The sequence below is a fragment of the Nerophis ophidion genome, linkage group LG21 (genome assembly GCF_033978795.1).
Source record: "Nerophis ophidion isolate RoL-2023_Sa linkage group LG21, RoL_Noph_v1.0, whole genome shotgun sequence".
Classification (NCBI taxonomy): domain Eukaryota; kingdom Metazoa; phylum Chordata; class Actinopteri; order Syngnathiformes; family Syngnathidae; genus Nerophis; species Nerophis ophidion.
The window spans coordinates 35,842,916-35,865,415 of NC_084631.1; the positions used below are offsets into that span (position 1 = coordinate 35,842,916).

Sequence of the window (22,500 nt, forward strand, 5' to 3'; positions counted from 1 at the left end):
AACATTACAGAGAGACTAACGGGTCTGCCAACTTCCGGCGCCCCTTACAAAAACGCTGAGAAACAGGTAAATGCTGGGGATGGCGGGGGGTGAGAAAAAATAATTCAGTCTAAGCCTGGGCTCTTGGAGAGGGGGTCCAGACTAAGGCCATAGCACACATAAACGTGTGTAAAAGGGAAACATTAAAAGAGCAGAGCTGATGCAACCATCAGTGCTACTTCTACACACAGCCACAAAAGCAAAACAACAAGAGACAGGAGCAGACCCAACAAAGCAACCAAGAGAGCCGACTCCACCCTCGGCCGCCCACGAACTCTCGGCCAGTGTCCAGTCCGCATGGATGAGCGAGGATGCATCCTAGGAGACCGAGGTGTCCGATACCCGCTCTTTCAGCCAAGACCCTGTGAAGCTTGTCCGTCCCAGGGCTTAGTACCAGTTCTGCAGTACTGTCTCCTCATCCGCATAAATCAACCCTTTAAACCGGAGGTGTTCAAAGTGAGGCCGAAGGTCGTCATTTTTTAACCACCCACAGCACATTAAAAGTATTACAAAAAACATTTTAAGTGGAATTAAAGAGCAAAGATGTGAAATGTAACAAGTAAACATTTCAATATTGAGCTTAATAACACAAAGCTGCCATGCAGTCAGTTTTTTTACTCAAAAACTATATGTATAAATTATATGAATAAATGAGACTTATGTTTAACATTTTAAGGACAGACCTTTTTGTATGGATGGAAGCATTTTTATTTTGACTTTTTAATATAACTTCGACTATTATCTCATGGTTTCGACTTTTTATCTGATGAATATGACTTTATCTCATAATTTAGATTTTGCCTTCCATAATTCTTACTCTGTATCCCAAAATTTTGACTTTCTTATCTCACTTCAACTTTTTATATCATAAATATGAGTTTTCATCTCATTATTATGACTCTTTTTAAAAAAAAAAAATCATAATCTCAACTCTTATCTCTTGATTATGGCTTTTTATACTATAATTCTGACTTTTATCTCATAGTCATAACTGTTTTATCTCATAATTTCGATTTCTCATCTCATCATTACTTGTTAATCTCTTGATTATGCCTATTTCAATTTCCTTATGTCATATTTTTGGCGTTTTATATCGTAATTAGGACTTGTTTTCCTCCTATTTATGACCTGTCTCCTGATTTCGACGATCTCATTTAGATTTTTCATCGTGGAATCGCTTTTTATCACATGATTTTGATTTTTTTTTAATATCAACTATATAACTTTGATATCTCATAATCATTACTTTTATCTTATAATTGAAATTTCTCATGTCATGTTATTTTTGAATCATGACATTTTTTATCTCTAATTATCGATTTATCTCCGAATTTTGCCCTTTTTTTATCACAATAATTACTTTTTATGTCGTTATTATGAGTTACCGCTGGGGACTTATTAGTGGGGGTAACTGTCTTTTGATGTGCAATCATTAATATTATTAATAATAATAGTAAGTAGTCCATGTCAATAATGACATGGACTACAGGGAGATGGTGAAACATCTGGTTGACTGGTGCAGAACCAACAACCTGGTCCTGAACGTTGACAAGACCAAGGAGATCATTGTTGACTTCAGGAAGCACCAGTCCAGCCACGCTCCACTCTTCATCAACGGCACAGCGGTGGAGAGAGTAAGCAGCACCAAGTTCCTGGGTGTGCAGATCACTGACAATATAACCTGGTCCCTTCACTTTGGAGCTACAAGAGCTCAGCATTGCACGCACTTTTTGTGTCGGCTTAAAAGAGCACAGCTCCCTCCCATTCTCACCACATTCTACAGAGACACTAGAGCAGGGGTGTCAAAGTCAAATACAGAGTGGGCCAAAATTTTAAACTGAACAAAGCCGCGGGCCAAAGTTGAACAAATTAACCCTTTAATAGGGACCCAAACAAGTTTTGCATTGAATATTGAACAAGCGAGACTTATATAACTTTATAGTGACATGCAAAATCGAGTTTCAAATAATACTAATAATTTAAAAATAGCAATGGCATGTCAAATCAAGTTTAAATAGAAATTGAATGCTTCTTTTCTATTTGCAGCCTTCTTAGGTAAATGTCAAAATACATTTTTTCCCACAGGCTAATAAATGTTTATATTGTAGCGTCCAGGAAGAGGTAGTACTGCAAGGGGTTCTGTGTATTTGTTCTGTTGTGTTTATGTTCTGTTGCAGTGCGGGTGTTCTCCCGAAATTTGCTTGTCATTCTCGTTTAGTGTTGGTTCACAGTGTGGCGCATATTTGTAACAGTCTTAAAGTTGTTTATACGCCCACCCTCAGTGTGACCTGTATTGCTGTTGACCAAGCTTGCATTGCATTAGCGTGTGTGTGTGTGTGTGTGTGTAAAAGCCACATACATCATGTGACTAGGCTGGCATGCTGTTTCTACGTAGGAAAAGCGGACGTGACGAAAGGTTTTAGAGGAAGCTTGAGGCAGTGCCTTTAAGGCACGCCCCCAATATTGTTGTCCAGGTGGGAATCGGGAGAAGTTTGGGAGAATGGTTGCCCCCTGTGATTTTTGTGTGGGGCACTGAAATTTGGGAGTCTCCTTGGAAAATGGGGTGGGGGGGGTAGCAAGTATGAGTATTAGCGGTGAAGGCGGTGTTACAGCGACACCGCCGCTGTATAATACCGGCGGGCCAGCTATAATGTTAATTTGATATTGCCTCAAGGGCCAAATGAAAACACATGGCGGGCCAAATCTGGCCCGCGGGCCAGAGTTTGACACCCATGTACTAGAACCTGCTGACCAAAGGCATCTTTGTCTGGACTGGAGCCTGCAATGCCTCAGACTGGAAGTCTCTCCAGAGAGTGGTGAGGACGGCGGAAAAGATTATCAGGACTCCTCTTCCTCCTATCCAGGAGTTCGCAAAAAGCCGCTGCCTGACCAGGGCTCAGAAAAATCTGCAAAGACTCCTCCCACCCCCACCAAGGACTGTTTACACTGGCGGAATTTAGGAAGAGGTTCCGTAGCAGAACCTCAAGGTTCTGTAACAGCTCCAACCAGCAGACGTGGCATGAAAACGTGGTTGTTGAGGACGACAAATGAGGAGAAATGTGCAGTAAATGAGATGGCTTGCGGTCCTCAGAGGGACATTTGGGGGGTTTTCAATGATCCAGCCATGAAGCACCACTCGTACCAACCCACTCACGCACACAATCATCTCATCATCCGCCAAGTAAGAGCCTTTCTTCCAATGTGAAAAATAACAACATAAGCACCATTGACACACACGCGCATTCACGAGTGTAACACATATCGTTATGATCTTTATTTACCGATGGGAATGTTTGTCTAGTGGGAATATTATCTGTATGAGTTGGACTTTGTGTCGGAAGGGTTTTAAAATATTGCAGCTTGTTGTTAAAAAAAGGCTTGCCTGCTTTAATGAGTTAGGGGCGGCATAGCTCGGTTGGTAGAGTGGCCGTGCCAGCAACTTGAGGGTTGCAGGTTTGATTCCCGCTTCCGCCATCATTGTCACTGCCGTTGTGTCCTTGGGCAAAGCACTTTACCCACCTGCTCCCAGTGCCACCCACACTGGTTTAAATGTAACTTAGATATTGGGTTTCACTATGTAAAGCGCTTTGAGTCACTGGAGAAAAGCGCTATATAAATATAATTCACTTCACTTCACTTCTTCCCTCAGGCCGTAAGACTCTTGAACGCATCATAATTTGTATACTATAGCCTTTAAATAGACTCCCTTTTTAGACCAGTTGATCTGCCGTTTCTTTTCTTTTTCTTCTATGTCCCACTCTCCCTTGTGGAGGGGGTCCGGTCCGATCCGGTGGCCATGTACTGCTTGCCTGTGTATCGGCTGGGGACATCTCTGCGCTGCTGATCCGCCTCCGCTTTGGATGGTTTCCTGCTGGCTCCGCTGTGAACGGGACTCTCGCTGCTGTGTTGGATCCGCTTAGGACTGGACTCTCGCGACTGTGCTGAATCCACTATGGATTGAACTTTCACAGTATCATGTTAGACTCGCTCGACATCCATTGCTTTCCTCCTCTCCAAGGTTCTCATAGTCATCGTTGTCACCGACGTCCCACTGGGTCATTATTGTCACCGATGTCCCACTGGGTGTGAGTTTTCCTTGCCCTTATGTGGGCCTACCGAGGATGTCGTAGTGGTTTGTGCAGCCCTTTGAGACACTAGTGGTTTAGGGCTATATAAGTAAACATTGATTGATTGATTGATAATTAAATTATCCCCTCAATTCCCCCCAAAATGGATTAACTCACTGGAATAAAAAAGACAATATAACATACATCCATAAACATGGACACATGTGAAAAAGTGCAATGTATTTAGCTGTACAATAATCTTTTTATTTATATCTGCACCTTATTGATTTTTTTTATTATCCTGCACTACCAACAGCTAATGCAACGAAATTTCGTTTTTATTTGTACTGTAAAGTTCAAATTTAAATGACAATAAAAAGGAAGTTTAAGTCTAATATTAGTGGGGTAGACTGGCTTTTTGTGTGCAATCGTTAATATAATTATTAATAATAATAGTATTATTAGGGGATGAAACGGGCTTTTGATGTGCAATCATTATTAATTATTAATATTAATATTACGAGGGGAAACAAGCTTTTGATGTGCAATCATTAAAAAAAAATTAATTAGTTAAGTTATTGAATTTATTGCACGTGAAACACGGAAGTAACGTGATTCCAGATCTCAGCCCTTATTGGTTGTTTTATTGCATACGTCACGATGTAACTTCCGCCCGTTTACGAACGTCGTACGCTGCTCGGTTTCTTGCGTGTTTTGTTTGAATATCAGACAGAATTGTGCTTCATAGTCATCACTTTGTCGGTAAGATGACGTCACATCGTGTCTAAAACGGACATACACTCTGTAAAACGGTATCTCTGCGTTATTTGTGGAGATAGCCGTCTTAGAATGGTGAGGGTCGCGCTGCTATGCTAGCGGTGTATGTTATGTTATGCTAGCAGAGGAATGGCCCATGTGAAGAGCATGCTAAGTGACGCAATAGCTGCAGTCTTGGAAGAGGACGCGCTGGTTAAATCTGAGGTGTCCCAAGTAAACTGTTCAGAGGAAAAGACCTTGTTGAATGTTCCAACCTCCGTAAAGAAGGAAGAGAAGTCATCAGAGGAGCAGGACACGTCATTACCCCTGCACGGACAGGTATTACACTCACCTGCATGACAACATTTAATAACAGCAAACTTATGTCATTTTGATTAATGCATGCATTAAAGTACATGTTTTTGTAATGACAGTGACTGCAGCTAACTTTACTCAGGATTTTTTTTAGGGTCACACCCCTGAATACTGAGCAGTATGCACATACTTGCCAACCTAGAGACCTCCGATTTCGGGGGTTGGGGAGGCGTGGTTGGGGCAGGGGGCGTGGTTAAGATGGGTGGCGTATAATTCACCAACTCGAGTATTTCATATACATTTCATATATATAGATTTATATATGTGCGGATAGGCAATTATATCATCCGCAACCGCATCACAAAAGTCGTCATCCACCCGCCACCCACCCGAACCAACATTTCATCGAAGCCACACCCGCCACCCGCCCGTTGTTATATATCTAATACAGACGATGCAAGGCATTAGTGAGGTTAGAAAGTGTAACTCCCTCCAAATAGCACAGACACGATGGCTTTCTTGAACTGATTTATTTGAAGGCTTCCTTTCCCTTCAAATTCACCGTGAAAACTGTAATAAATTAAGCACGTTACAAATGTAAAAATAATAACATGCACAGCATGTGGATCAAACATTTTACCAAGTAAAATACCAATAAATGACAAATACCTCGAGTCGTTGGCCATACCCGGAAGTAGCTTCCTTACATCCGTCGACAGACCAAACGAGACACTTCAAAATAAAAGTATGCCCACATACTGTTTCAAAGAGTGCTGCTCGTTTTTCGTATGTGGGTAACTATTTAACTATTTATAAATGGTTGATTTCTATAGGCTAGTAAGGTAAAGTGTTGTACCTGACAAGTTTTGGCTACCTTGCTTCTGCAGCCTTCATCAGAGGTGTCACGTGAGGCGTTCCATTGGGTTCAGGTTAGGACTCTGTGCAGGCCAGTCAAGTTGATCCACACCCGACTCTGTCATGGACCTTATTTTGTGCATAGGTGCACAGTCATGTTGGAAGAGAAAGGGACCCACTCCAAACTGTTACCACAAGGTTGGCCGCATGAAATTATCTATAATGTTTTGGTATCCTGGAGCATTTAAATTTCCTTTCATTGTAACTAAGGGGCAACGCCCAACTCCTGAAAGACTACCCCACACCATAATTCCTCCTCCACCAAATTTCACACTCTGCACAATGCAGTCGGAAATGTAGCATTTTTACCAGCCGAATTGTGTCAGTACACCACATTATATCAAGCGTACCATATTTCGATACTTTTGTTACTCTAGACATCTTGTCCAGTTGCAGTATAAAAACTTGGCGTGGAAACAATAACATAAGCACCACTCATAGCAGACTCAGCCAAACTGCCTCTTGGTTGTGTTGCAATTTTAAATGCCAACAAAGCAATTATGCCTGATAAAAATCGCTCGAACGTAAAGTAAGGCTCCACTTTTCCAGAATGCACTAGTTTGATGCTAATTTACATTTTCTTTACCATAGACCTGATATTGATCGGCATTTACAATTTTACATGGCAATTTCAACATTTGAAATTTTAGTATAGAGAACTACAACTTAGATGCATGTTACAATCAAACAGCGGTCTGTAATAAATACAATACTTGCAGTTTAAACACTTTGTAGGTCTCAACATGAGACGAGACCGACACATTCAGCAATCATGGCAAAGACTGAATACACTACTGCCATCTCACGTCTTGGAATTGCAACTACATACAACATGGACTGTATAATACTTGCAAATGAGACTTAGAAATGTAATAATAAAAACAATATCTAACTATTAGTCAAAACTGTTATCCTACTCGGCTCATTTTAAAATGTTACATTAATACATGAGATTTTTAACATTTATTAACACACACAAAAGTCCCCCGAAAAAAAAAAAAAAAAACGATATTGATTCTCAGGGCGCGGGAATTGGTACTGCATTGTTTCAATTGTGAAACGTACCTGTCCCTATACTGCAGTGTTCAACTTTTTTTGAGCCAAGGCACATTTTTTGCGTTGAAAATATCCGGAGGCAGACCAACAGCAGAATTCCTTAAAAAAACGAAACTCAGTAAAAAGTTGTCGCAATTGTTGGATATGACTTTAAACCATCACCAACTACGTATCAATATAGCTCTTGTCTCAAAGTGGGTGTACTGTCACATCCCACCGTTTTTTGCTGTTTTCCTTTGTGTATTGTTTTACTGCTTGTCTTCCTCTCCTATTTTGGTGACTTTTTGTCTTTTTTTTTTTGGTATTTTCCTGTAGCAGTTCCATGCCTTCCTTTGAGCGATATTCCCCGCATCTACCTTGTTTTAGCAATCAAAAATATTTCAGTAGTTTTTATTCTATTCAGTGGGGACATTGTTGACTGTCATGTCATGTTTCGGATTTACATCGTGGACGCCGTCTTTGCTCCCCAGTAAGTCTTTGCTGTCGTCCAGCATTCGGTTTTTGTTTACTTTGTAGCCAGTTCAGTTTTAGTTTGGTTCTGCATAGCCTTCCCTAAGCTTCAATGCCTCACCTTTTGTTTATTTTTTGCTTAACTATTAGATACCTTTTTACCTGCACACTGCCTCCCGCTGTTTCTTACAACTACAAAGCAATTAGCTACTGGCTGCTACCTACTGATATGGAAGAGTATTGCAGGGTTACTCTGCCAAGCTGTAGACAGCACCGACACGCCACAACAACACATCCTTTGCAGACTATTATTACTTCTTTGCAAAAAATATTTTTGACCCAAATAAGTGAAATTAGATCATCTTCCACGGCACACTACCGCGGCACAGTGGTTAAAAAACACTGCTATACTGTGTATGTTCACCTCTACTGGTCACATTATTCCACGTGAGAACCTGCTTCCCATTGTCCTGTGCAGTGGTCCTTCTGGCCAGGAGCTGGATTTCACGTTAAAGAAAAGAGACTCTCCTCTCCTTAAAAAAAAAATCACATTTAGCATCACTTAAAATACTGAATGATGAGTTATTTGTGGAATACTTCCACCTGGATTACTGGCCTTTAAATATGCAAAATTGTCCACCATACCAGACATTGATACTTCTTCCCATTCAAAGCTCGCGGGAAAATGTTGCAGAAATCTTGCTACTAAAATGTAGTATGACATATGTATTTTTGCTTGGAATATTTCTCTCATCTTCATTCATCTTTTTTAACCAGGATCAAAGAAAGTCCCCGGCATTACAAGGTCTTCTGCCAAAGTGTCCTGACCAAGAGGTAAAGCAGCAATAATAACATATTACTTCACACATCCACAAAAACAAAACATGCAATAAAGGGGATAAAGCAGATTATTCAAACAATTGCAAATGAGAGACTGATTTAAGTGTAGCAAAAATAGATTGATGTGAAATAGACTTTGTTATTCACATGTGAATAATGCTGTATAATAGACTGTATTTATGTTATTCACATGTGAATAATGCTGTATAATAGACTTTATTTATATTCACATGTGAATAATGCTGTATAAGACTGTATTTATATCATTCACATGTGAATAATTCTGTATTATAGACTTTGTTATTCACATGTAAACACATGTGGTATAATAGACTGTATTTATGTTATTCACATGTAAAAAAAATATACCTCAATCCAATCCAATTCACTTTATTTATTTAGCACATTTAAACAACAATAAAGTTTCCAAAGTGCTGCACAGCCATGTTAAAAACAATATTAAAAAAACAATATTATGCTCCACCAATGACTGAATAAAAACAAAAAAATAAATATAAAGCCAATATAAAAAAAACAATATGAAAACAAATATGATTAAAAACTATTTTAAAGGGTAAAATCAGTTAAAACAGTAAAATAGAAATCAAAGTGTATAAAAAACACAGAGGACAACAGAGGACCACACAACTCACGTAGTGTTAAAAGCCAAAGAATAAAAGTGGGTCTTAAGACGAGACTTAAAACACTCCACTGTGGAAGCAGTTTGAACATGGAGGGGCAGAGTGTTCCAGAGCTTAGGGCCGACCACAGAGAAGGCTCGGTCTCCCCTGGTTTTAAGTCTGGTCTTGGGCACCACGAGCTGGAACTGGCTCTCGGACCTCAGAGCGCGCGCAGGAATTTGGATGAGGTCCGAGATATATTGAGGTGCCAGTCCATGTAAAGATTTAAAAACACACAGCAATGTTTTAAAATCAATTCTAAAATGAACAGGGAGCCAGTGCAAACTCTGAAGAATTGGGGTTATATGCTGGCGTTTCCTGGCCCCTGTTAAAAGTCCTGCTGCCGCGTTCTGGACTAACTGCAACCGGGAGAGAGCTTTTTGGCTAATGCCAGCATAAAGTGCATTGCAGTAGTCCAGGCCACTTGAAATAAAAGCATGCACGACTTGTTCAAAAAGGTTAAAAGATAAAAATGGTTTAACTTTTACTAAAAGACGAAGGTGATAAAAACACGATTTTAAAACGCCATTGACTTGTTTATCTAGTTTAAAATCGCTGTCTATAGTGACGCCAAGGCTGGTGATTTAAGTGAAGCAAAAATAGATTGATGTGAAATAGACTTTGTTATTCACATGTGAATAATGCTGTATAATAGACTGTATTTATGTTATTCACATGTAAACAATGCGGTAGAATAGACTGTATTTATGTTATTCACTTGTAAAAAATACCTAAGTGTTTATTGTCTATTGTGAGCGAAGTGAGGTGCTGAATTTTCCCCAGGGATCAATAAAGTACTTTCTATTATATTCTATTCCCTTCTAAGAGAGCCTTGAACAAGCAATATTAAGTATTTTTATTTACAAACTTTATGACGGTTACCCCAAAAGTATGGTGATGCGAAACTGACAAAGCTCAGTGCGAGTATTCGGCTCAGAGAGCAGAAATAGGTCTCGAAAACACAGATTATAGCTGCTGCCCCTCAGTTTACAGCAGTGTTGGGCAAATTGAGGCCCGGGGGCCACGTGCAGACCGTTAAGCCTTTCGATGTGGCCTGCCGGACATTCCCAAATACTTGTTTTCGATCATTGAGATGGAAACTGTAGCTGCCATTGTGATATGCAGTGATGTTTTCTAATGACCGTAAGTCTTCAACTGTACAAAGTATTTCAATAGTAGGTTTCTGCGCTTTTGCATGATATACTAGTTACTATGGTCATTTTAATTAGTTACTATGGTAATCTAAGTCACAGCAGCTCAAGTTCTAAAGCTTAGTGTTATATCACATCTATCAGATTGTAGGTGGGGTTCATATTTCGCTGTGTTTGTTGCATTTTTGTTGCGTTTCGCTTGATTGTAAAATATATGGTTTGAAAGGGGGTGTGACGTTCATACATTGTCAATATTCAGTGTTTTATCCTTCAGAGAAACAATTAAAAATCATTTTCTTTATTTAAGGCTGTCATAACGTTTTTAGCATTTGATGGGACATTATTGTGAGGTTTTGTATTAGTGTTCCCAAAAATGAGATATACCGGCCACATTGTTTTTCTCTAAATTTGGCCCCTTGGTCAAAATAATGGGCCAGGCCTGGTTTTTGTAAAGTGATGGCAATACTGAGGGAGCAGTCCAAAGATGGATTTCTAAAGTAAAAGATACTGACCAGTTCTTCATTCCCCAGAATGACCGTTTTTTTTTTTTTTTTTTTTTTTTTTTATAAAATACAATGCTCGTTGATACAGAATCAAAGCATGTCAATACATCTCCATGATCTAGAACAGACAGGAAAGTAGTTTCTTACAACTTTTTACAAGCTCTACCATTTTTTAAAATGAGATTGGAGTTAAGAGTTAATTTTAAATCATAAAAAGTACTCTGTATTTGATTACAAGCCCCTCTGAATTAAGATATTGCGAGTTCGTGGGAAGGTTTTGTAGTCTGCATCAGTGTTTTTCAACCTCTGTGCCGCGGGACACTAGTGTTCTGTGAGATACAGCCTGTTGTGCCGTGGGAGATTATGTCATTTCAACTATTTGGATTAAAAATATGTTTTGCAAAGCAGTAATTATACCTTGCAAATGATGTGTTGTTGTTGAGTGGTCAGTGCTGTCTAGAGCTCGGCTGAGTAACCGTGTAATACTATTCCATATCAGTAGGTGGCAGCCGGTAGCTAATTCCTTTGTACATGTCGGAAACAGCGGGAGGCAGTGTGCAGGTAAAAAGGTGTGTAATGCTTAAACCAAAAATAACTAAAACGTGAGTGGCCCTAAGAAAAGGCATTGAAGCCTAGGGAAGGCTATGCATAAGGAAACTAAAACTGAACTGGCTACAAAGTAACCAAAAACAGAATGGTGGACGACAGCAAAGACTTACTGTGGAGCAAAGACGGCGTCCGCAAAGTACATCCGAACATGACATGACAATCAACAATGTCCCCACAAAGAAGGATAAAAACAGCTGAACTATTCTTGATTGCTAAAACAAAGTAGATGAGGGAAATATCGCTCAAAGGAAGACATGAAACTGCTACAGGAAAATAAAAATAAAAACAGAAAAAGCCGCCAAAATAGGAGCGCAAGACAAGAAGTATAACACTACGCAGCAAAAAAGTGAAAATAAGTCAGGGTGTGATGTGACAGGTGGTGACACTACACCTACTTTGATGGACGGATGGATGGATGGATAGATAGATAGATGGATAGTACTTTATTGATTCCTTCAGAAGAGTTCCTTCAAGAAAATTAGAGACAAGAGCTATAGTGATGCATGCTTGGTTATGCTTTAAAGTCACATCCAACAATTGTGACAATGACTTTTTACTGTCAACTCAGTTTCGTTTTTTAATGATTCCTGCTGGTGATGTGCTTCCGCATTTTTTCAACGCAAAAAATGTGCCTTGGCCCAAAAAAGGTTGAACAACACTGCTCTACACAACACTGTTGTCTGCATACATGTTCAAATTAGCATCGTTATACTTTATTTAAAGTGCTGATGGGAATAGAAGTTATCCAAGGATAGAGCCCTGAGGCACACCTGATGTAACTTTTCATACTTTTGTTCTTGGACTCTTCTTATAAATGCAATAATTCTTGAACGAACCTACCAGAGGCAGGAATATTTTGGCGCCTCACAAATCCTTCCATTTCAGATTCATGGGGGGACAATTCGATTCAAAAAGGATTCTCCATTTAACATGATTCTCGATTCAAATCGATTCTTGCAATTTGGCATAATAATTTTAATTGCATTTTCAAAACGTGACAAAACCTTTTGGTTGTTGACGTATACACACAGTTAGTACGCGTGGCTGAATATTTATTTAAAAAAAAATAGATGTTTTTTTTTAATACATTTTTTGAATCTTTATAAATAAAAATCGCAATTCAGATGTGAAACTTTTTTTTAAGCTCTGATACAAACTATTGAATAGGGTTTTTAAAAAAAAATAAAAATAAAAAAACAATGCTCTGTAAAAATGCTGTTTTTTTAAGAGTTAATATTCCCCAATGAAAGTACATCTATATCTGCCACAGAAAAAGTTGATTAAAAATTTTTTTTTGATTTAATAAAAAATACAAAAAAAATAGTTTAAGTGTAAAGTAATAATGTATACTTTCTGTAGCAGTTGAGAGCAGATATTTTCTGTCCAGAGGATCTTTAGATTTGTTTTGAATTTGACACTAATGAAAAAAATATAATGTTGCTGCCCATATTAGGGCCTTATAACAATAATGTTAATGATAATAAGTAAATACTCTTTTAAATGTGCCTTATGTAAATGTTTTGTGTTCAAAAATTAAAGGTTCAAAACCCCAAAACATTATTGGATGTGTATATTTCTAGCAGAAGTAGTTACAATGATGACTTGCTCAAAGAGTAAATTAATAATATAGTATTTCTACGGCCAGTTTAGGTAAGCTGTCATTACATCTAAATGTGTATGATATATAGGAATGAAACTTTTAAAGGTTAATGCAAACATTGTTTTTTTTTAGGTCCTTAGCAGCCGGCCGACACTCGGCAATAGAGATGTCCGATATTATCGGCCGATAAATGCTTTACAATGTAATATCGGAAATTATCGGTTTCAAAATGATCAGTATCTGTTTCTAAAAGTAAAATGTATGACTTTTTAAAACGCCGCTGTGTACACGGACGTAGGGAGAAGTACAGAGCGCCAATAAACCTTCAAGGCACTGCCTTTACATGCCAGTTCAGTCACATAATATCTACGGCTTTTCACACACACAAGTGAATGCAAGGCATACTTGGTCAACAGCCATACAGGTCACACTGAGGGTGTCCGAATAAACAACTCTAACACTGTTACAAATATGCGCCACACTGTGAGCCCACAGCAAACAAGAATGACAAAAAACATTTCGGGAGAACATTCGCACACAACATAAACGCAACAGAACAAATACCCAGAACCTCTTGCAGCACTAACTCTTCCGGGACGGTACAATATACACCCTCCGCTACCACCTAGCCCACCCGTCCCCACACACACCTCAACCCTGCCCACCTCAACCTCCTCAAGCTCACACTGAGGGTTTCCGAATAAACAACAGTAATACTGTTGCAAATATGCGCCACACTGTGAACCCACACCAAACAAGAATGACAAAAAAATTCCGGGAGAACATTCGCACACAATATAAACACAACAGAACAAATACCCAGAACCGCTTGCAGCACTAACTCTTCTGGGACGGTACAATATACACCCTCCGCTACCACTTAGCCCACCCGTCCCCACACACACCTCAACCCTGCCCACCTCAACCTCCTCAAGCTCTCTCAGGGAGAGCATGTCCCAGATTCCAAGCTTCTGTTTTGAGGCATGTTAAAACAAATAATGACTTCAATAATAAACATGGCAGTGCCATGTTGGCATTTTTGTCCACAACTTGAGTTGATTTAGTTTGAAAAACCTTGTTACATTGTTGAATGCATCCAGCGGAGCATCACAAAAAAATTAGGCATAATAATGTGTTAATTCCACCACTGTATATATCGGTATCGGTTGATGTCGGAATCGGTAATTAAGAGTTGGACAATATCGGCTAATGGCAAAAAAGCCATTATCAGACATCTCTACTCGGCAACACAGAAAACTGCAGCGTGACATCATGCATGTGTGTGGTATTTGCCCCCAAGGCTTTTGTTGTCATGTTTATTTGCTACATTCCAGCAGCGAATTCAGGATGGAGAAGCTGTTGGTGACGCAGGTTGTCAGAATAATGGCGAGGCGGCCGCACCCAAGACGGTTACCATACCCCCGTCCCCTAAAGTCAAAATAGGTACGAGTTTTTCTCAGTATCTCACAATTGCAAAAGCACTCATGACAACAAATGCAGCAATCATGACAAATCTAATGCGTATGAACCTTTTCCCAGTTAGTGCCAATAATAGGATGAGAAGACCACGAATCGACACTTCACTTGTTTTTTTGACGAAGAAGTTTCTGAAGATGCTCCAACGGGCGAAGGACGGCGTTTTGGACCTTAACGTCGTCTGCAGCCAACTCAACACCTCCAAGAGACGCATCTACGACGTCACAAACGTCTTGGAGGGGATCTTCCTCATCAAAAAGAAGTATAAGAATCACGTGCAGTGGATGTAAGTATAATGTAGGGCTGGGCCATTGACACCACTTCAGTTGGATCACGGTGATCAGCTGTTTGCATATTTCCTCCATCAAACATGGTGAGAAATTCTTGTCGAAGTTAGGGCAGTAGTAAACAGTAGGGAAGCAACAATGCTGGGTTTAATCCGGTTAGAAACAATTCGTGTGTGTGTGTGTGTGTGTGTGTGTGTGTGTGTGTGTGTGTGTGTGTGTGTGTGTGTGTGTGTGTGTGTGTGTGTGTGTGTGTGTGTGTGTGTGTGTGTGTGCGTGCGCGACCTCCCGTTCCACCGTTGTGAAAGTCAGTCTCATCATGCAATTATCGATCAATGTTTACTTATACAGGTGCTGGTCATATTATTAGAATATCATGAAAAAGTTGATTTATTTCAGTAATTATATTCAGAACGTGAAACTTACATATTATATCAATTCATTACACACATAGTGATATATTTGAAATGTTTATTTCTTAAAATTTTGATGATTAGTACTGACAATTACTGAAAATCCCAAATTCAGTATCTCAGAAAATTAGAATATTAGTTACGACTAGTACCAAAAAATATTTTTTTAGAAATGTGGGCCAACTGAAAAGTATGAACATGGAAAGTTTCAGCATGTACGGCAATCAATACTTAGTTGCAGCTCCTTTTGCCTGAATTGCTGCAGCAATACGGCGTGGCATGGAGTCCACCAGTCTGTTGCACTCCTCAGGTGTTATGAGAGCCCAGGTTGCTTTAATAGTGGCCTTCAGCTCTTCAGCATTGTTGGGTCTGGCATCTCGCATCTTCCGCTTCACAATACCCCATAGGTTTTCTATGGGGTTAAGGTCAGGTGAGTTTGCAGGCCAATCAAGAACAGGAGTACCATGGTCCTTAAACCAGGAACTGGTAGATTTGGAACTGTGTGCAGGTGCCAAGTCATGTTGGAAAATGAAATCTTCACCTCCATAAAATTGGTCCGCAGCAGGCAGCATAAAGTGTTCTAAAACTTCCTGGTAGACTGCTGCATTGACCCTAGACCTAAGGAAACACAGTGGACCAACACCAGCAAATGACATGGCACCCCAGACCATTACCGATTGTGGAAATTTGACACTGGACTTCAGGCACCCCACACCATTACTTAGTGTGGAAATTTGACACTGGACTTCAGGCAACGTGGATTCTGTGCCTCTCCTGTCTTCCTCCAGACTCTGGGACCTTGATTTCCAAAGGAGATACAAAATGTACTTTCATCTGAAAACATAACTTTGGACCACTCAGCAGCAGTCCAGTCCTTTTTATCTTGAGCCCAGGCGAGACGCTTTTGACGTTGTCTCTTATTCAAGAGTGGCTTTACACAAGGAATGCGACAGCTGAAGCCCATATCTTGCATATGTCGGTGCGTGGTGGTTCTTGAAGCACTAACTCCAGCTGCAGTCCACTCTTTGTGGATCCCCCCCACATTTTTGAATCGGTTTTGACAATCCTCTCCAGGGCGCGGTTATCCCTCTTGCTTGTACAATTTTTTTTTTACCACATCTTTGTCTTCCCTTCGCCTCTCTATTAATGTGCCTGGACACAGAGCTCTGGGAACATCCAACCTCTTTGGCAATGACCTTTTGTGTCTTGCCCTCCTTCTTTAAACTATCAATGGTCATCTTTTGGACGGTTGTCAAGTCAGCAGTCTTCCCCATGATTGTGTCATACAGAATCAAAACGAGAGACCATTTAAAGGCTTTTCCAGGTGTTTTGAGTTAGTTAGCTAATTAGAGTGTGGCACCAGGTGTCTTCAATATCTGACCTTTTCACCATATTCTAATTTTCTGAGATGTTGAATTAGGGTTTTCATTGGTTGTCAGCTATAATCATCTCCTTTTTGGCAAAAAACACTTGAAATGTATCAGTCTGTTTGGAATGAATGTATACATTCTACAAGTTTGACTTTGTAAATGGAATTAATGAAATAAATCAACTTTTTCATGATATTCTAATAATATGACCAGCACCTGTATAGCCAGAAATCACAAGTGTCTCAAAGGGCTGCACAAGCCCCAACCACATGCTCAGATCCCACATCAGGGCAAGGAATAACTCAACCCAATGGGATGACAATGAGAAACCTTGGAGGGGACCGCAGATGTGGGGACCCCCGCCCCTGGGCGACCGGTGCAATGGACGTCGAGTGGATCTAACATAATATTGTGAGAGTCCAGTCCATGGTGGATCTAACATAATAGTGAGAGAGTCCAGTCCATAGTGGATCTGACGTAAAAGTGTGAGAGTCCAGTCCATAGTGGATCCAACATAATAGTGAGAGTCCAGTCCATAGTGGATCCAACATAATAGTGAGAGTCCAGTCCATAGTGGATCTAACATAATAGTGTGAGAGTCCAGTCCATAGTGGATCTGACATAAAAGTGTGAGAGTCCAGTCCATAGTGGATCCAACATAATAGTGAGAGTCCAGTCCATAGTGGGGCCAGCAGGAGACCATCTCAAGCGGAGAGAGGTCAGCAGCGCAGACACGTTCCCAACTTTCGATTAATGTTCAATGACGTTGTCTCATCCCCTTAGACAGCCGGAAGTGCAGCCCCGAAGAAGAAAATAAAGAAATATGACTTGCATTAGCATCGAAGTTGAAACACAACATTTAAAAGGAGCGCTGACTTTAGTTATTTTCTCAAAGAGGTTCATTATGTCTTCTCAGTCATTTACTTTTTACAATTTTCTTGGAACCGGACCATATATTCGGTATATTAGATGGAATCTTTACCTGGCATGTTTTCACTGTCTGCAGTCTTCTTTAGATGGGTCACCTGACCACTGTGACGTTGCCTAGCAGCTGTTCTGACAGGTGTGGCCAATCAGGCACACCTGTCAAGTCTACCAAAATGACCCAAAATACTTAAAATATTAACAAAGTTTAAGTTAGTTAATACTACCTTTTTAATTCATTAAAGGCTCAATGGCCACATGCGTGGACAGCACCTTTTAGCTCTTATTTCCAAATATGTGTACTCTACTTAATTGGGGTGCTATGGCCGCTTATGTGGACAGAAGAGTATAGCATACAATGGAATTTGGAAAAAAAAGTGTAAAAATAAGAATTAGCATGTCACTAAACATGAAGTACACGTTTGTGTACTTATGGACTAAGTGCATCATATCAAAAGATGATTCTTAGTTTTTATTCTAATTAGGGTCCAATAAGCCCAAATAGCAAGGAAATATAAAAAGAGCATATAAACAAACAGCTTGGGCCTTAAAAGGTTTTAATAAAAATAAATATTGTTGAATATGTAACTAAACATTAATATTTGCATACAGGTTTTTCAGTTACACAATCATATTATTATTATTAATATTTTTATTTTATTCTACATGGAAAAAAAAATACTAAAAATGTAAGAAAAATTAGCTTTAAAATTGGTATGTAATTAGAAAAAGGTGAAATGTTGTAATTCGTATTAGATAATCAATCAGTCAATCAATGTTTATCTATATAGCCCTAAATCACAAATGTCTATGTGGGGCGGCATAGCTCGGTTGGTAGAGTGGCCTTGCCAGCAACTTGAGGGTTGCAGGTTCGATTCCCGCTTCCGCCATCCTAGTCAATGCCGTTGTGTCCTTGGGCAAGACACTTTACCCACCTGCTCCCAGTGCCACCCACACTGGTTTAAATGTAACTTAGATATTGGGTTTCACTATGTAAAGCGCTTTGAGTCACTCGAGAAAAAACGCTATATAAATTTAATTCACTTCACTTCACTTCACTACAAACCATTACGACTACGACATCCTCGGAAGAACCCACAAAAGGGCAAGGAAAACTCACATCCAGTGGGACGCCAGTGACAATGCTGACTATGAGAAACCTTGGAGAGGACCTCAGATGTGGGCAACCCCCCTCTAGGGGACCGAAAGCAATAATGTACTTAATCACCTGTAATACACAGCTGACACAAAACTATGTCTTTAAATATATGTAATATCTATTTTTAGCATTTTTTTAAATAAAAAAAATATAAATTTGGCCCCCCGCATTATTTTGACATTTCTGTCTGCGGCCCTTGGTGGAAAAAGTTAAGACACCCCTGACCTAATGCATCAAAATATTTAAATTTTAAGAATTGATATTAGAGCATAAAGATCTGGTATCGATCTGCACATCACTAACTTAGCACCGATCCTGCAGCCGTGTGTGGAACTGTCAGTTTGCTCGTCCTTCTGACACCTGCCAAATAAAACGCTAACTTGTGCTGAGTAATGAGTGTTGATAAATCACATTGCGTGTGCTGAATAAGGACATTTGCATCGTTTTGCATTTTGATGATCAGCATGTACTTTGCATATTAACAGACGCAATCAGCTTTGCGTGTGCTATCAGGTTTGCACGTTTTTTAGTACACGCAAACCTTGAGTAAATCAGGCCCCCTGTGCAATGAGGTGTTGTGGTGTGTCCACAGGGGCGGGTGGCTGAACGAGAACGCAGGGCAAGTGCTGAAACAGCTTTCTGAAGAAGAGAGGGTCCTGGATGGGCTGATCAGGACTTACACCCGTGACATTCATCGCTTGTGTTTGGAAGAGCAAAACGCCAGATATCCTTTTGTCATTTTTTTTTTTTTTTTACATCCTTAATTTGATCACATGTTTGTTTAAAGTAGGGGTGTCAAACTCACTTTAGATGGGGGGGCCACATGGAGAAAAATGTACTCCCAACTGGGACGGACTGGTAAAACCACGGCACGATAACTCAAAAATAAAGACAATTTAAGATGGTTTTCTGTGTTTAAAAAAAGAACAAGCACATTCTGAAATTGTACAAATCATAATGTTGTTTTTTTTTTGTTTTTTTTTTACAATTACTTGTTGCAGTTAATAGAATACATACTTTATTTTTAATAGTATACATACTTATTTGTCGTTATTTATATTTTTTGAATAAATTATGTGATAATGTTGGAGTGTAACTGTCATACTCATTATGACAGTTATTTAAACAGAACTTTTAAACAAAACATGCAATATGTCTAATACCGCCTTAAATAATATATCTTTGTGAGTTTTACTAGAAACCTATGCTTTTGTATGGTTTCCAAACACAAAAGTTTTTTTTTTACTCAACATGACAGCAATGTTCGTAGAATCCTGAGATCAAGATAAAAAAATGATATCAAAATCCAATTAAAGGATGTTATTTATGTACAAACCCCTTTTCCATATGAGTTGGGAAATTGTGTTAGATGTAAATATAAACGGAATACAATGATTTGCAAATAATTTTCAACCTATATTCAAATGAATGCACTATAAAGAAAAAATATTTGTTGTTCAACCTCATAAACTTTATTTTTTTTTGCAAATAATTGTTAACTTAGAATTTCATGGCTGCAACGCCTGTTAAAGTAGTTGGGAAAGGGCATGTTCACCACTGTGTTACATCACCTTTTCTTTTAACAACACTCAATAAACGTTTGGGAACTGAGGAAAATAATTGTTGAAGCTTTGAAAGTGGAATTCTTTCCCATTCTTGTTTTATGTAGAGCTTCAGTTGTTCAACAGTCCGGGGTCTCCGCTGTCGTATTTCACGCTTCATTATGCGCCACACATTTTCCATGGGAGACAGGTCTGGACTGCAAGCCGTAACGTTTAAGTGGAGTGATTTCTCCAGATTCTCTGAACCTTTTGATGATATCATGGACCGTAGATGTTGAAATCCCAAAATTTCTTGCAATTGCACTTTGAGAAACGTTTTTCTTAAACTGTTTTGACTATTTGCTCACGCAGTTGTAGGCAAAGGGGTGTACCTCGCCCCATCCTTTCTTGTGAAAGACTGAGCATTTTTTTAGAAGCTGTTTTTATACCCAATCATGGCACCCACCTTTTCCCGATTAGCCTGCACACCTGTGGGATGTTCCAAATGAGTGTTTGATGAGCATTCTTCAACTTTATCAGTATTTATTGCCACCTTTCCCAACTTCTTTGTCACGTTTGGTTGGCATCAAATTCAAAAGTTATTGATTATTTGCCCAAAAAATAAGTTTATCAGTTTGAACATCAAATATGTTGTCTTTGTAGCAAACTGAATATGGGTTGAAAATGATTTGAAAATCATTGTATTCCGTTTATATTTATATCTAACACATTTTCCCAACTCATATGGAATTGGGTTTAGTAGTTTGATAATTTTCCTCGACTGGTGCACTAACATCATGTGGTTTATTTTGTTCGTTTTTATCATCATCTGCAAAGATACAAAGAATTGCTATTGCGACATCCAGTGGACACATATAGAACAGCAGTTTCTATCATTCTAAAATTTCAGGTTCATTTTTATACTTAGGGAAGTCATCCCGCGGCCCGGATAAAACCTGTTCGCGGGCCTGTTCCGGCCCACGGGCCGCATGTTTGACACCCCTGGTTTAAAGTATCCATCATTGTTCTGCTTGTAGCACATGCACATTCCTAATTAGACTTCCTTGACCGCGCTGTTTACATTGGCCTACTTGACCTACGAGGACATTCAAAGCCTTCCCAGCTTCAAAGAGCAGACTGTGATTGTGATCAAAGGCCCCCCGGACACACAAATAGAGGTTCCGCACGTGATGGAGGTACTTTTTGAACATGATGCAGCCCTACCTTCACTTACCAGCTCACTTGGTTCCTATCTCAAAACACATTCATGGCAAATCAGCTGAATGGCCTTTCTGAAACAGCACAATGTGATCTTGTACCATGCCTTTTAATGACAAAAATGTTTAATTAAGAAATAATGTTTGGGAAAAAAAACATATTGTAGTACAACAGGTTCGTAAAGTAATTGGATGATCAGACCTATTTATTTTATTTTATATTATCCACACAATTTTTCCACTAATCTAAATGACTAAGTACGTCCACATTTTACAATGTACTAGGGTTGTACAGTATACCGGTACTGGTATAGTATCGCTGCATTAATGAATCAAAAACGGTACTATACTCAGTTTAAAAAGTGCCGGTTCGCCATATTTTTTATTTTTTATTACATCGTCACGTTGATTCATTGCTGGTTTTACCAGCAGAGGAGCATGTTGGGCAGCGCACACACACAGAGTACTTACAAGTAGACACAGTGTGTAGACAGAAAAGGGAGAATGGGCGCATTTTGTTGTAAAATATAAATGTAAATAAATGGGTTGTACTTGTATAGCGCTTTTCTACCTACAAGGTACTCAAAGCGCTTTGACACTACTTCACACACTGATGGCGGGAGCTGCCATGCAAGGCGCTAACTAGCACCCATCAGGAGCAAGGGTAAAGTGTCTTGCTCAGGACACAACGGACGTGACGAGGTTGGTAAAAAGTCAAGATAAAGGTGAAGTTATAACACTGAAACACCCTCATGAAGAGCTGCTTTAAGACTTTACTCGCTGGCTTGTGGCTAACATCCATCCACAGTGTTGTAGTTATTTCTAAATCTCTAATCCTGGCTTCCATGGCGACAAATAAAGTAATTTTCTTCCATGTACCATTATCATTGGAGGACAAGGAATAGCTAAATATGCTTCACTACACACCGTAGGACAGGGGTAGGGAACCTATGGCTCTCGAGCCAGATGTGGCTCTTTTGATGACTGCATCCGGCTCTCGGATCAATCTTAGCTGACATTGCTTAACACGATAAGTAATGAATAATTCTGCTGGTAATTCATCCATCCATCCATTTTCTACCGCTTGTCCCGTTCGGGTCGCGGGGTTGCTGGAGCCTATCTCAGCTGCATTCAC

The 22,500-nt window shown here is 39.5% G+C and overlaps 1 protein-coding gene across 6 annotated transcripts in view; it reads left to right on the forward strand.

Annotated features, from left to right (window-relative positions):
* Positions 1-4,740: 4,740 nt before the first annotated feature.
* Positions 4,741-22,500, forward strand: part of e2f3 (E2F transcription factor 3) — a 24,947-nt gene continuing 7,187 nt past the window's right edge. Inside the window, exons 1-7 of one of the 6 annotated variants that reach the window (XM_061882533.1) lie at positions 4,741-5,201; positions 6,065-6,230; positions 8,376-8,432; positions 14,316-14,424; positions 14,521-14,743; positions 19,200-19,331; positions 21,230-21,344. In XM_061882533.1, coding sequence (XP_061738517.1) covers positions 6,156-6,230; positions 8,376-8,432; positions 14,316-14,424; positions 14,521-14,743; positions 19,200-19,331; positions 21,230-21,344 — 711 coding nt within the window. In that variant the 5' untranslated portion in view covers positions 4,741-5,201; positions 6,065-6,155. The remainder of the gene's footprint in view (positions 5,202-6,064; positions 6,231-8,375; positions 8,433-14,315; positions 14,425-14,520; positions 14,744-19,199; positions 19,332-21,229; positions 21,345-22,500) is intronic. The other 5 variants (XM_061882534.1, XM_061882532.1, XM_061882530.1 and 2 more) reach the window with 5 other exon arrangements.